At 37.2% G+C, this 13469-nt stretch overlaps 1 protein-coding gene across 4 annotated transcripts in view; it reads left to right on the plus strand.

Annotated features, from left to right (window-relative positions):
- Nucleotides 1-13469, plus strand: part of LOC108701499 (trinucleotide repeat-containing gene 18 protein) — a 109445-nt gene that overhangs the window by 51289 nt on the left and 44687 nt on the right. For all 4 annotated transcript variants that reach the window (XM_041577483.1, XM_041577485.1, XM_041577486.1 and 1 more), the window contains exons 11-13: nt 3477-3655; nt 4722-4855; nt 6441-6569. In XM_041577483.1, coding sequence (XP_041433417.1) covers nt 3477-3655; nt 4722-4855; nt 6441-6569 — 442 coding nt within the window. The remainder of the gene's footprint in view (nt 1-3476; nt 3656-4721; nt 4856-6440; nt 6570-13469) is intronic.

Raw genomic sequence — 13469 nt, forward strand, 5'->3', positions numbered from 1 at the left:
GGATAAAAGATTTCAGAAAAATTGGCAAATACTGATACAAACCAGGGTTATATAATACAAATAGGATCAGAGGGTCCTGCAGAGTTTACAGGATGTAGTCTGTAGAACTATAGACCTTGTGGTTATGCAAGTAGTATTTACACACGATTCTTGGTGTCTTGTTTATCTATCATGTCAATAGGAAGCTTTTTGGATTACTTTTTGGCTTCAAACAATGAAAAGCAAGAATTTAACTGAGGCCCTCCAGAGCTGTTGAATTCACATAAACAACAACATAAACTGAATTAAAAGTCATAATAATACATCTAGCTATGACAATTTTTGTTATATGGCAAGTATGATGCAGATATGTAGAACGTGAATGTATGTGAGAAACACCTACAGCATTTGTCATTGAAATAGTGTTTTTCCTAAGCATTGGAGTACCGTTGTATACTGTTGAGAATACTTTAAGGGAGAATCAAACCCTAAAAATGAATATGGTTAAAAATGCCATATTTTACGTACTGAACTTATTGCACCAGCCTAAAGTTTCAGCTTCTCAATAGCAGCAATGATCCAGGACTTCAGGGGGTCACCATCTTGGAAAGTGTCTGCGACACTCACATATCAACGGGCTCTGAGCAGCTGTTGAGAAGCTAAGCGTAGGGGTAGTCACAAATTATCAAGCAGAAAATGAGGTTGGCCTGTAATATAAGCTGATGCTACAGGACTGATTATTAAATTATGATGCTAGATGCACTGGTTTATGTGCTGCCATGTAGTAATTATCTGTATTCATTAATACTCAGCCTTATATTGTGACATTTATATTCTATGTGTACTTTTGTGAGTTGGTCCCTAAGCTCGTTAAGTGACAGCAGCACAGAGTATGTGCAGTGAATCCGCAGAAAAGAAGATGGGGAGCTACAGGGGCATCTTTGGAGGCACAGATCTTCCCTGCCAAAGGGCTGTTGTAGAAGCCCAAAAAATATGTACAACATTTCTATCCTACTTCTTTAGTTAAGCTTTAGTTCTCCTTTAAAAAGAAAGGAAAGTGGTTATGACTATATCATTAGCAAAAAGATGCAGGTTGACAATGTGGCTCGATATCACAGTTGATGGGTGCATAGGTTGCTCAGCTAAATCAAGTCACTGGCTGACACAGGATATGGGGTTTAAATGTTTACTTAAAGTTAATGTAAATAAGTCAGCAAGGCCTGATGAAATATATCTAACAAGGCCACTTTTTCTGATTTTCTTAGAGACACTTTCATCTGATATGGTAGCTAAGGATTGAAGGAAAGCTGAATTCCAATATTTTAAAAAGGGTTTATGATCTCAGCCTGGCGATTATAAGGCTTTGTTTGACATCTGTGGTGAGCAACTTAGAAAGTTTAAAAGATCGAATTCCAGTTTATGTTCTGGAAAATAGAATTATAAGTAGTAATCGGAGTAGCTTTATGAAGGACAGCTATTCTATTGCTTTCTGAACTAAGGTCTGTGGATCTTAGTTTGTACATGGATAGAAAACTGGCTAAAAGGATTATCTACAGAGGGTGATTATCAATGGAACATTCTCTACTTGGAGTTGGATTCTTAGTGGGATGCCACGTGGTTCTGTATTGTAAATCATTTTTCACTGTTTGCAAATGACACAAATTATGCAGGCTGGTTAATTACATCTAGGATTTGGCATCCTTGCAACAGGGTCTAGACAAACAACCAATCTGGGCAGCTAAGTGGCAGATGAGATATATGGTGTAAGAAATGTAAATCATTGCTGTAGTAGGACCTAGGGGTTCTGGTGAACAAGGTTTTTTTTAGATTTGCCAGAGGAGAGGGAACTTTAGTGTTTGAAGGGATTCTGTAAGCATGATTTCACCAGGGGTGATCACATGAAAATTTAGAGGTAAAGTGGCGGTGGTGTAATTTAATTCTATAATGCGTGGTCTACTTACTCTATAGCATACTTCTCAATTGTCCCATTTTTCTCAGGACAGTCCTGATTTTGACAGCTCAGCCCACAGTCCTGGTTTCTTACTGAAATGACCAAACGAAATACTCCAGCACACGTTAATATCCATGTTTAATGTCAAGCCAAAAAAGGTGTCAAGCAGAAAAACGTGTGCTGGAGTATTTCGTTTGGTCTGAATGGTGGAGGTGCCTTCCTCCTATACCCCAAGCACTGTGCATGATATTGAGAGACCAGGTGTGCACCTTCAACCTTTGGCTGATCTTCGTTCTTACAGAAATGCCCTGAGTTTCTCTTTGATGTCCTGCACGAATCAGCCAGAAAAAGATACAATATTTCTGAAGTGTAATTTAAATAAGAGGCTTTTGACATAGAGCCCAGGATACTCAGCACCTGCACTTAGATACATTTGTAACTATTTAAGATAAGCAAAGATACAATTGTAACTATGTAAGCAGGGCCGGAACTAGGAGTGGGCATAGTAGGCACATACCTAGGGAGCAAAGCTGAGGGGCCCCAGGCACGCACTTGCTCTGTCGCCTACCTCATGTCCAGTCTCGTCTCTCCCCGGACACTGCTGTAATCTCTGTGCGTAAATGCGCTTATGCACATGCGCGCATGAGCACAGTTTCCATCTCTCCTGGCGCTGCTGGAATTTTGATAAGTAAATGAGCATGCGCGCAAGAGCGCTGTTCCGCGCATGTGTGCTTGTGTGAAGTTTCGCACATGCGCAATCGAGCGCTCTCAGGCAGCACCATGGCCGGCTAGACATATTGTCAATTTCCCCGCTGCCCCAAGTCATGTGACTTGTGCTCTGATAAACTTCAATCACTCTTTACTGCTGTACTGCAAGTTGGAGTGATATCACCCCCTCCCCCCCCCCAGCAGCCAAACAAAAGAACAATGGGAAGGTAACCAGATAACAGCTCCCTAACACAAGATAACAGCTGCCTGGTAGATCTAAGAACAGCACTCAATAGTAAAAACCCATGTCCCACTGAGACACATTCAGTTACATTGAGAAATGGATTTCAGTGCAGAATTCAGCTGGAGCAGCACTATTAACTGATTCATTTTGGAAATTTTTTTTTTCCCATGACAGTATCCCTTTAATGAAAAAGTATTTCAAGGCATTTTGTGACCCACCTGTGCCATTCCAACCAGATGCCCTTTGTGTCCATATGTACATGGATAAGTTAAAGGGGTGGTTCACCTTTAAATTAACTTTTTTTTTTATAGTTTTTTTTTTAATGATTTGGCTTTTTCTTCTGACTCTTTCCAGCTTTCAAAAGGGGGTCACTGACCCCATCTAAAAAAACAAATGCTCTGTAAGGCTATAAATGAATTGTTATTGCTACTTTTATTACTTCTCTTATTATTCAGGTCCTCTCATATTCATATACCAGTCTCTTATTCAAATCAATGAAAAAAATGAAAAAATCGAATGTACAGTGTTTGAATTATTAGTTGGAATCACCCATTTAACTTTTTTTTAAAAAATATCTTTTTCATTGTATCACAGACCAGCAAAGCTGTCCGTTGCAATCCTCCCTAGAGAGCCTATTGGCTGCCAGCTCACAGATGTTGATGGAGGTTCTCTCATGCCCTGTATTGGACTGTATAAAAGCGGAATCCATTCAATTGCCTCGAGAGCTGAACCCTGACAAAAAGTACAGCTGGATGCAAAAAAAAGTTGAACCGGTGAGTTGTGAAACTTTGCTGTAAAAAAATGAACACATTTTGATAAAAGACCATAAGCAATTTATTTACACTCCTTTTATCTTGACCTAAGACACAGATTAATTTGACACTAAAAATAAACTTGGTAATAAATGGGTCACCAATAATAAAACAGGACCTTGTATTTGATCAAAACTACAATATAAATTATCTTTATTGGAAGCAAAACCAGACTTTTTGGTTTATAGTTTACATGATTTTCTATTAGACTTAAACATTGAAGATGCAAACGACAGAAATATCCGTTATCCGGAAAACACCAGGTCCCGAGCATTGGTAATTGATGGTCCCATACTGTACATAGTAAAGGATGTATATTTTATAACTTTGTATTTTGCCTACTTTGTGTGGCTAGCAGATTAATTTATTTTGTGTCAGACATATAATTTGTTTCTGTGAGGGGACACCTCAATATTCGCATACAGTGAAGCTTTTAAAAGGAATTCATTTTAGGGCTGTAGGCTTCCTTATGTTTTGGTCAAAAACCATATTCCTCTAAAAAATCTTCCTGTTCTATACCTGTTCCTGTTCTCCCTGTTCTATACAATTTTCTGAAAGCAGCATTGATTTATATACTTGTTTGTGTTTTTTCTATTTGGGATAGGAAAGGTAAATGCTATTCTGTTACAGTAAGTGGGGATCAACACCAGAAAGACCTGTGCTATCCTCATAAGACACATGAAATATCAGGGACCTGGCACAACTACATTTTGATAGCTCATCCATTGAAACTATTTCAATGTAATATCTCTTAAAACCTTACAAAATGCTCCTTTTCTACCCTTGGATGAAAATTGTCAGACTATTGGTTCAAATCCTTTGCTTTCTAACTTTTTTTGTAAACCAGTTTACCAGAAAATTATACAGAGGAGTCCACATCTTCCTCCTTTATTTACTGTTTCTATTAAAAAAAAATAATTTGGGATTTGTGTTATTTTTCCTACCAATGCACATTTGATTGAGATAGATTTGCAAATGGCTTGCTGTTAACTGTAAAACTTCTTTTTTTTTTTCTTCCTTTTTACAGTTTTCCATTAGATCTTCCATTGGGAATATGGACTCTATGGAACTTGACTATAGGGTGAGACTGGCAGAGCTTCAGAGGATGTACAAACAGAAGCAGAGGGAGCTGGCGAAGTTACATAGAAGAAGGGATTTAGAGTAAGTTCTAAATATGTTCTTTGTATTGGGATTTCAAGAAAGGTATTAATACAGGTTATCTGTTATCCTGAATGTTTGGGACCTGGGGTTTCCGAACAATGGATCTTCCGTGATTTGGATCTTCATACCACTACAAAATCATTTAAATGTTAAAAACCCCTAATAAGCTTTTTTTGCGTCCAAAATTAATGATTAATGATATCTTAGTTTGGATCAACTACAAAGTACTGTTTTATTATTACATAGAAAAGGGAAATCATTTTTATAAATTTGGATAAAATGGAGTCTATGGGAAATGGCCTTTCCATAATTTTGAGCTTTTCTGGTTATTATTCAAAAGTAAAGGGAAGTGATGTTTTTTGGGACACATTTTAAGGAGAAGAAAATGGCTGAACTTGCCAATATTTAATAAGACTTTGAGGCCTAATTTTCTCGGTCAAGAAAATTAATTTTTTTTTCCCTCAGTCGTGTTTTTCACTATAGCACAACCTTATCTTAAGGGATATTGTTGCGGGAAAACATGATTTTTTCAAAACGCTCCCGCAGAATTCTGCACTGAAATCAATTTTTTAAAAGAGCAAGCAGATCTTTTTAATATTTAATTTTGAATTTTGGCATGGGGCTAGACATGTCCATTTTCCAGGTGCCCCCAAACCATGTGACTTGTGCTCTGATAGACTTCAATCACTCTTTAATGCTACACTATCACCCCTCTCCTTTCCCTCCCCCAGCAGCCTATCAACAGAACAATGAACAGCTAACCAGGCAGCAGCTATTGACACCTCTGCTAAAGTACTCCCTAGTTGCTATGGGTTACCACAAACTGTACCTATTATTACATAACCCCCATAGTGTCTTAGGTGACAATACATGGGCTGACCCATGCATACTCCAACCATTCAGCCTACGGGCTGAATGGACATACAGCTAATAGTGGCCATACACGTGTTTGGAAACTTTTCCATTGTTCTCATCATTTGTTCCAGCAATTGGAATATTAGGTATGTAAAAGGAGCTGCGGCTCCTCTTGCCTTCCTTTTGACCGACTGATGGAGTTTTCTCTCAATGCACATAGTTCTCAACTCACTGGAATCTCAAAATTATCTGTCCAAATGGCCTATTAAGTGGAATTCTCCAAATAAGTCCAACTAAATATGGGCATGTATGGCTAGTTTTAGTGTCTGAGAGTCTGTGCTGGTTTAATATGAATAGTACAGAAGACAACTAGGTATTTTTTTTTATTTTTTTATTTATGTATTGCACAAGTCCTTAGTACAATACAATTGAAATACAAAATGTTCCCCAGACCAAACAAGAACCCTTAAGGGTAAAATATATATACAGCACTGGCATCTGTTATCCGGAAACCCATGATCTATAAAGCTCCTAATTATGGAAAGGCAGTTTCCCATAGACTTCATTATAATCAAATAATCCAAATTATTCAAAATTATTTCCTTTTCCTCTGTAATAATAAAACGGTAACTTCTACTTGATCCAAAGATATAATTAATCCTTTTAGTGCCTTTAAAATTAAACTGTTCATTAACAGTTTATTTAATTAGTAACATTCAAATATTTTTAGGGAAAAGCATGATGAGAAGAATATGAATTTGATAAGAAGAGGCCCTGGCAGGCCAAGGAAGAGAAAACATGGAACAAGTAGTCTGTGTTCCCTGCTGGAGCGAGAAAGGATTGAAACCAAAAACATAAAGTAAGGATATAATGGTAAAATGCTAATTACAGAACTATTACAGAGAACTTGGATTATAGCTTAATTTTACGAGATTTTAAAATGTTAGGTGTCTTGTATTTTTCAATAAAAATCAATGAATTTAGGTTGGTAGAAGAGGGCAGAACACAGATGTACATATTGTATTGCATTTTTCCAATGTTTTCCTTCATTAACAGGATGTCCTTTTTTTGTCCAACAAAAGGATATCCCACAAAATTTAAAAAAAATCTAATTATAATTTATTCATAAATGTTGTTTTTTGTCTATAAAGATGAACTGTATACAGCTTTTCATGGTATAGAATTAGGTATTTTCACTGATACTCCTGTAACTGTAAAGGCACAGTTCAAATATATACTTATTGGCACCTTAAAATTTTTATTTTGCACAGTAATTCTAAAATAAACTCGATAAAATAAGTAGTATCTATCAAGTCTTAATACATTTTTGAATTTCAAGTATGTGATTCATCTTTTATTTGTAAGGAAACTTAACATGCACTTTTAATATAGGAAACACACATTCAAGCACACATTCAACCAGTTTAAACTGAAAAAAATTGTTTATTGTTCCTCTGTATTGTGCTGAGGTGCACGACACTGAACATGGAGAAAAGAGAAAATAGAGACGGTCTGAGGAGATGAAGCAAAACTGTAATAAAGCATTAACAATGTTAAGGCTTCAAATCCATCTCCAAAAACCTTTATATTCCTGTGTCCACCATTGCCAATACTATGAATAACTTTGAGCCCCATGGAAACCTGGTTTTGTCTTTTGTATTTTCTAGTATTACAATTAGGGTGTTATTATATAAGGTTGTTGTATTTTCCTGAAAAAATTCAAGGGTAGTTTCAGTAAAAACTAAATTTTTTCTGGATTAAAAAAAAATATATTTTTTTTTTAGATATATTATGCCCCAAAACTGCAAAAAGGCAGAATCTGAAAATACAGCTAAAATCTGTTGAGGTCATGTAGAAGTCAATGGCAGAGGTCCCTTGAACCATATGAAGATGTCTTTAGCCTTCATGATTTTTTTTGTTTTTTTTCGGTGGTGTGTGCTCGATAACTCAGTCAATTGGAGTATTCAAGATTTTCCCTTCAATTGCATTCAATCACATTCATTTTTTTTTTTACATTCAGGTTTTTTTTTTTTTATAAATAAGAAAACATTCATTCGAGTTGTGAGTTTATTCGAGGTAGGAAAAAAACCTCTCATAAACCTCACCTTTGATAAATAACCCCCTTAATTTTAGAGTAATATATGAATTATTTGAAAAAGTCCAAAGGTGCCATCATTTTTAGGTGGGGTTGTAGGTTATTTTCTCTTTCTCAATGTGCTTTCCTTGTCCTAATATGGATACTGAGCAAAATATTCAGGGGACACTTCAGCCTTTCATTCTGAAGCTCCACCAGCAGTCCTTTCAGACTATCTAAAAGATCTTTCTTCTGAGAATGAAAGCCTCCGTTAAAAAAAAAAAAAAATCATTGTGGCTGAAGGCATCTTTTAATGTAGATAAAGATATGTGAACCTGGCACAACTACTGCCTCCGTTTCTAACCGCTCTTTTTTCTGTAATGAATATACATGGGCGTATGCAGACAAATTTCTGGGGACTTAAGTAAAATTTAAGTAAAATTTTAGAAGCAATACTACTACTGATACATTGACACAAAGCTAGAATATAATACATTGCATACTGGAGAACCCATTTTTTTGTTAAGTGGAAATAATGAGGGAATAGGACAGAATTGAGAAGAGTAATAAAGTAGTACATGTGTTTACAGCAAACACTCCACCTGTATTTCAGGGATGCAATTTTTAAGGCTTTTTACAGATTTTAAATTGGTATCACTGACCCCATCTTAAAACAAATGCTCTGTAACTGTTGTTGCTACTTTTTATTACTCCTCTTTCTATTCAGGCCCTCTCCTATTCATATCCCAGTCTCTTATTTAAATTGATGCATGGTTGCTAGGGTAATTTGGACCCTAGCAACCAGATTGCTGAAATTGCAAACTGGGAAGCTGCTGAATAAAAAGCTAAATAACTCAAAAAAGTAAAAACCAATTGCAAATGGTCTCAGAATATCCCTCTCTATATCATACTTTAAGCCACAGTCACATATTTTAAGTAAAACAAAGATATATTTTATTATATATCTATTGCCCCTCAAAGTTCAAATATGCTTATTTAAGGGGATTATGTACTACTACTGTAACTTATAAGGATATTAGAAGCCACTGAGGGGTTCTGTGACCATATTAATGCACAATAATGCAGGCGATTCAAATGTTTTGCTACAGAAAATAATTTTTGAACATTTTGTTGCCTACAATATCATGTGGGCAAAAACATGCCCTGCGTACTATTTTCCTTAGATTTGCAACCACGGCAGACCTTGCTTTTAGATGTGGTCAAAACGGTAATAAATAAAGTACCTAGCTTGATGCTGTAAGTAAGAATCCTGTCTGAAAAATAGAGGGTTCATTCTCTTTGTACCTGCATGGCTATTCTGCTCTTATGCCCTTAAATTGAATGTTTGCAGGCATTAGAATTTAGATTTTACAGGTCAGCCACTGGTTAAATACCTTGGAGGACAATATAATTGTCAAAGCTCAGCTCTGCAATACCAGTCTAGTTTTCTTTATAGCTCTCTGATAAGGAACCAACTTCAAACTCATAGCACTCTTCAGCTGAACTGACACTGCATGACCTCCAATTGTCATGAAACAACTCTGCTCTGTCAAAATAAGGGAGGAGTGAGTATGGTCCATATGTGATGTGCCTGCTGCAGCTTTTTAGCCAGCTACCTGTATTTTTTTAATCCTGAAACATTACTCCTATTGCAAGGTAGTGGGAGGGCAAGGTACCGGCACGCTGTAGCCCTCTCAAACTCTAGATCAAAGGCAAAGTAATTTGACCTTTCCATTCAGTTGGCCCTGAGGTGCAAACTGTGGGGGGATGGGGGAATGCCCATAAGATTTTATAGAACTATCTAAAAAATAATTTTCCATAGAGCAGGTAGATGCTTTGTACAGAAGTCAAACCGGACATCTATAGTTACAGAAACACCCAAAAGACGCCAGACTGATGCAGTAATACCTCTACTTGTAGAAATGTTATTTACAGTTGAAATCCAGACAGAAAAAGCAAAAGCAGTACACAAACCTTTTAGGGCCATGAAGTTCATAAGCGAGACAACACCTGACTCGCTATATTCCTTTGATCAGCCCCACAAGGACAAATGGGGCCACATACCATGTCCCGTGGCCCAGACTAGACAAATGTACCACTTTTCCAACGTAGGCTGGCACTGCCATCAAAGACCCCATGGACCACATAATGGAAAATTTAAAAGTACCTTCTGCTCTTCCACTACAGTTTTATACCTGCAGATGTAGCAGCATGTATTTCTTTTTTGGCAGTGGACTGGTCTCCATTATCAAGTCATTGATGGTCTGGCGTGAATTGGACATTGTTGTTACAGAGACAAAATATCCTGAAGGAGCTCTTTCTTATCCACCATCCAGGAGATGTACATGAAAAAAGTTATTGGCCCTGTTCTATTGCCTCATTAAAGGGATCCTGTCATCGGAAAACTTGTTGTTCAGTTAATAGTGCTACTCCAGCAGAATTCTGCACTGAAATCCATCTCTCAAAAGAGCAAACAGATTTTTTTTATATTCAATTTTGAAATCTGACATGGGGCTAGACATTTTGTCAATTTCCCAGCTGCCCCTGGTCATATGACTTGTGCCTGCACTTTAGGCGAGAAATGCTATCTGGCAGGCTGCTGTGGGACATGGGTTTTTACTATTGAGTGTTGTTCTTAGATCTACCAGGCAGCTGTTATCTAGTGTTAATGAGCTGCTATCTGGTTACCTTCGCATTGTTCTTTTGTTTGGCTGCTGGGGGGGGGGGAAGGGGGGTGATATCAATCCAACTTCCAGTACAGCAGTAAAGAGTGATTGAAGTTTATCAGAGCACAAGTCACATGACTTGGTGCAGCTGGGAAATTGACAATATGTCTAGCCCCATGTCAGATTTCAAAATTGAATATAAAAAAATATGTTTGCTCTTTTGAGAAATGGATTTCAGTGCAGAATTCTGCTGGAGCAGCACTATTAACTGATTTATTTTGGAAAAAAATTTTTTTTCCCATGACAGTATCCCTTTAAAGTGAATACTTCTTCTGTAATATCTTCTTGGGCTCTAAAAAGGACAGCTCCTTCAGCCCAATCTTGGACCTTCAAAATGTGAATTATGTATATAAAGTTCTGCAGGATATGTCAGGACTATATAAATAAAAGAATAATAAAGGATAATAATAATTCAAACTTTTAAAATGGTATTCATTAAGCCATTCACAGCCAGCATGTAACAATGTAGTTTTTTTTTTTTTTCATCCATCAACCTCAAAATCACCTGCCTGAACACTCACCCACAATATCCAATTTCTACAGTTTTTATTCTACACAGAACCTTATAAGATAAAAGCCCTTTCCTTTGTGCTAGCCAAAAGTTTCAACCATGGTCATGGTCAGCCTGGTGGCCTACATTAGACAATGTCTTGACAACTTTCTTGTACTATCAAGAGAACGGATACCTCCACACTAATGGATTCATCCAAATAAAGAGCTCATGTATAGCACCTTGAAGGCACTCCATGTCTTCAAATGTCATTATTGGACCAATGGGCACAGACTTCCTCACAAGCAAAGTTTCATGCTACCATGAATCTTGATCAAGACATTAAAGTGTTAGAATTGTAGTCCATTCATCTGTATACATGAACACTACTTTAATCTGCATCATCCTTCTGAAAATGTGGCTGCTTCTAGTTTAGTCCAGAACTTTGTTAGATAGTCTGCCAAATTTTCAGTCCCCTCTGCAACAACCCACAATGGAAATGAGTTCCTGATCACCTCTATTTAAATCTTGTTTAAGGCTGTTTGTTGATGCCCCATTGTATAAGGATTGAATCTACTGTACAAAAGTCCTCGTTATCTGCAAAATAGTTGGATGCAAATGAACTCTCAAGCCATATGGTATGGAGTATTGCTTCATATATTCTTCTGAAGCATGTTGAGCTTGTAATCGTTCCAGATCTTGGAACTCCTGCATACAGTCTTTTATTCACAGGGCCACATTTTGCCTATTAACAGTTATTTAAATTCTGTCAGTCAGTATTGGCAAACATTTTAGAAAATACTGTTACTACTCTATAAAGAGCAATTGTAGTGAAAAGGCGATTTTCTAAAAAATAAATAAATAAATAAATTGGGTAATGTATATGCTATTTCAAAACTTAAAAAAACTAAATATATGGTTTCGCTAAATTTTTATGTTGGTTTTGTTAACTTTTGCATAAAACTCATCACCATCCAAGTTTCCACTACAACCATCAGTTTCTTATGATGGTAGAGATAGAGATAAAAAGCATGGGGAGGCATTGGCTTAGGCACCACCTATGGCGACTGATATACATAACCGTGATCACTGTAACTGTTACTGGAAATTATTGTAGATTAATTATTCAGTATTTTAAGGTGTATCTGAACTGACTATACTCCTATTAACTGCCAGTTTTCTGTCTATAAAAAACCCAATGGCTAAAGCTCATTATACAGAGGCTTCTCAGTGGACTGCTGGTTAGTTTGACTGCCTTTTGAGATCAGGAAGTAGAATGTGACTTTAGTTTAATTTCTAATGTTGCCCTGTTAAAAGCAATAAAGAAGAGAAGCGATATTTCCGATATTTAATTATAAAAGAATAGACAAAAATATGTTTAGCACAAGCCCAATTCACTGACATAATATTTAAAAAGGGGTATAGTCTTTATTTGAGAGACTGAAGGCCCAGCAATAAAACTGGATGTGTATCCATGACAGTCCCCAGCCATATTCAAATGTAAAAAAAGAGTTCCTGGGGATGCCAATTAAGGACTGTGATTGGCTATTTGGTAGCCCCTATGTGGACTGACTGCCTACAGGAGGCTCTACTTGGCAGTACACCTGTTTTTTATTCAACCAAAACTTGCCTCCAAGCCTGTTATTCAAAATTAAGCACCTGAGTTCAGGCCACTAAGGGCAACATCCAAGGGGTTGGTGAGCGACATGTTACTAGTGAACCCAATGGTTGAGGATCACTGCTTTAATATATAGATAAACATATTGTTAAACATGGTGTTTTACACCAGCAGAGAAAATGAAGATTTGCTGCCTAACTCATCTTTGTACATTTTCAGCAGATGCAGCAAATGCTAGTTTTGTGTTTTTGTGACAAAATCCACTTAGTGTCACAATGTTCCTGTGCATATCTGTGCATATTAAAGATGGGGCATGTGTAACACTAACCTAATGTATAATTGTTTGATTTTACCATTATTAAACTCCCTATAATCAACTGATTTAGTTGAGGTAATGAGCTATGTGTAAATACCCAGTCCCTTCTCCCCCACCCCTTTGTTGTCTCTCGAAAGGAGTTAATTATTCAGGGGGTTTACCTGTGCCCCTTTAGGGTAAGGTCACACCTGGAGTTTCGGGGAAATTTAGTTGCCTGGCGACTAATCGCCTCTTCTTTGGGGCTACCAATCTACTCGAACAGGTTCCCCCTGTATTCCGCCTGCTAGAATGAGAAATCGTCTGCGGTGCTTTGTTTTCCAAAGTCGCAGAAGTTTCCTCGTGAGGCAATGCCGCAGCCGATTTCTCATTCTAGTAGGCAGAAGACAGGGGGAAGCCATTTGGGGAGGTTAGTTGCCCCAAAGAAGAGGATATTAGTCCTCGGGCGACTAAATCTCCCCGAATCTCCAGGTGTGACCTTACCCTTAATTTCAGTTTCTGTGTTTGCACTTGTTAGTTTAATGTTGTAAAAAAATAT

Source organism: Xenopus laevis, chromosome 9_10L, assembly GCF_017654675.1.
Source record: "Xenopus laevis strain J_2021 chromosome 9_10L, Xenopus_laevis_v10.1, whole genome shotgun sequence".
NCBI classification, from domain to species: domain Eukaryota; kingdom Metazoa; phylum Chordata; class Amphibia; order Anura; family Pipidae; genus Xenopus; species Xenopus laevis.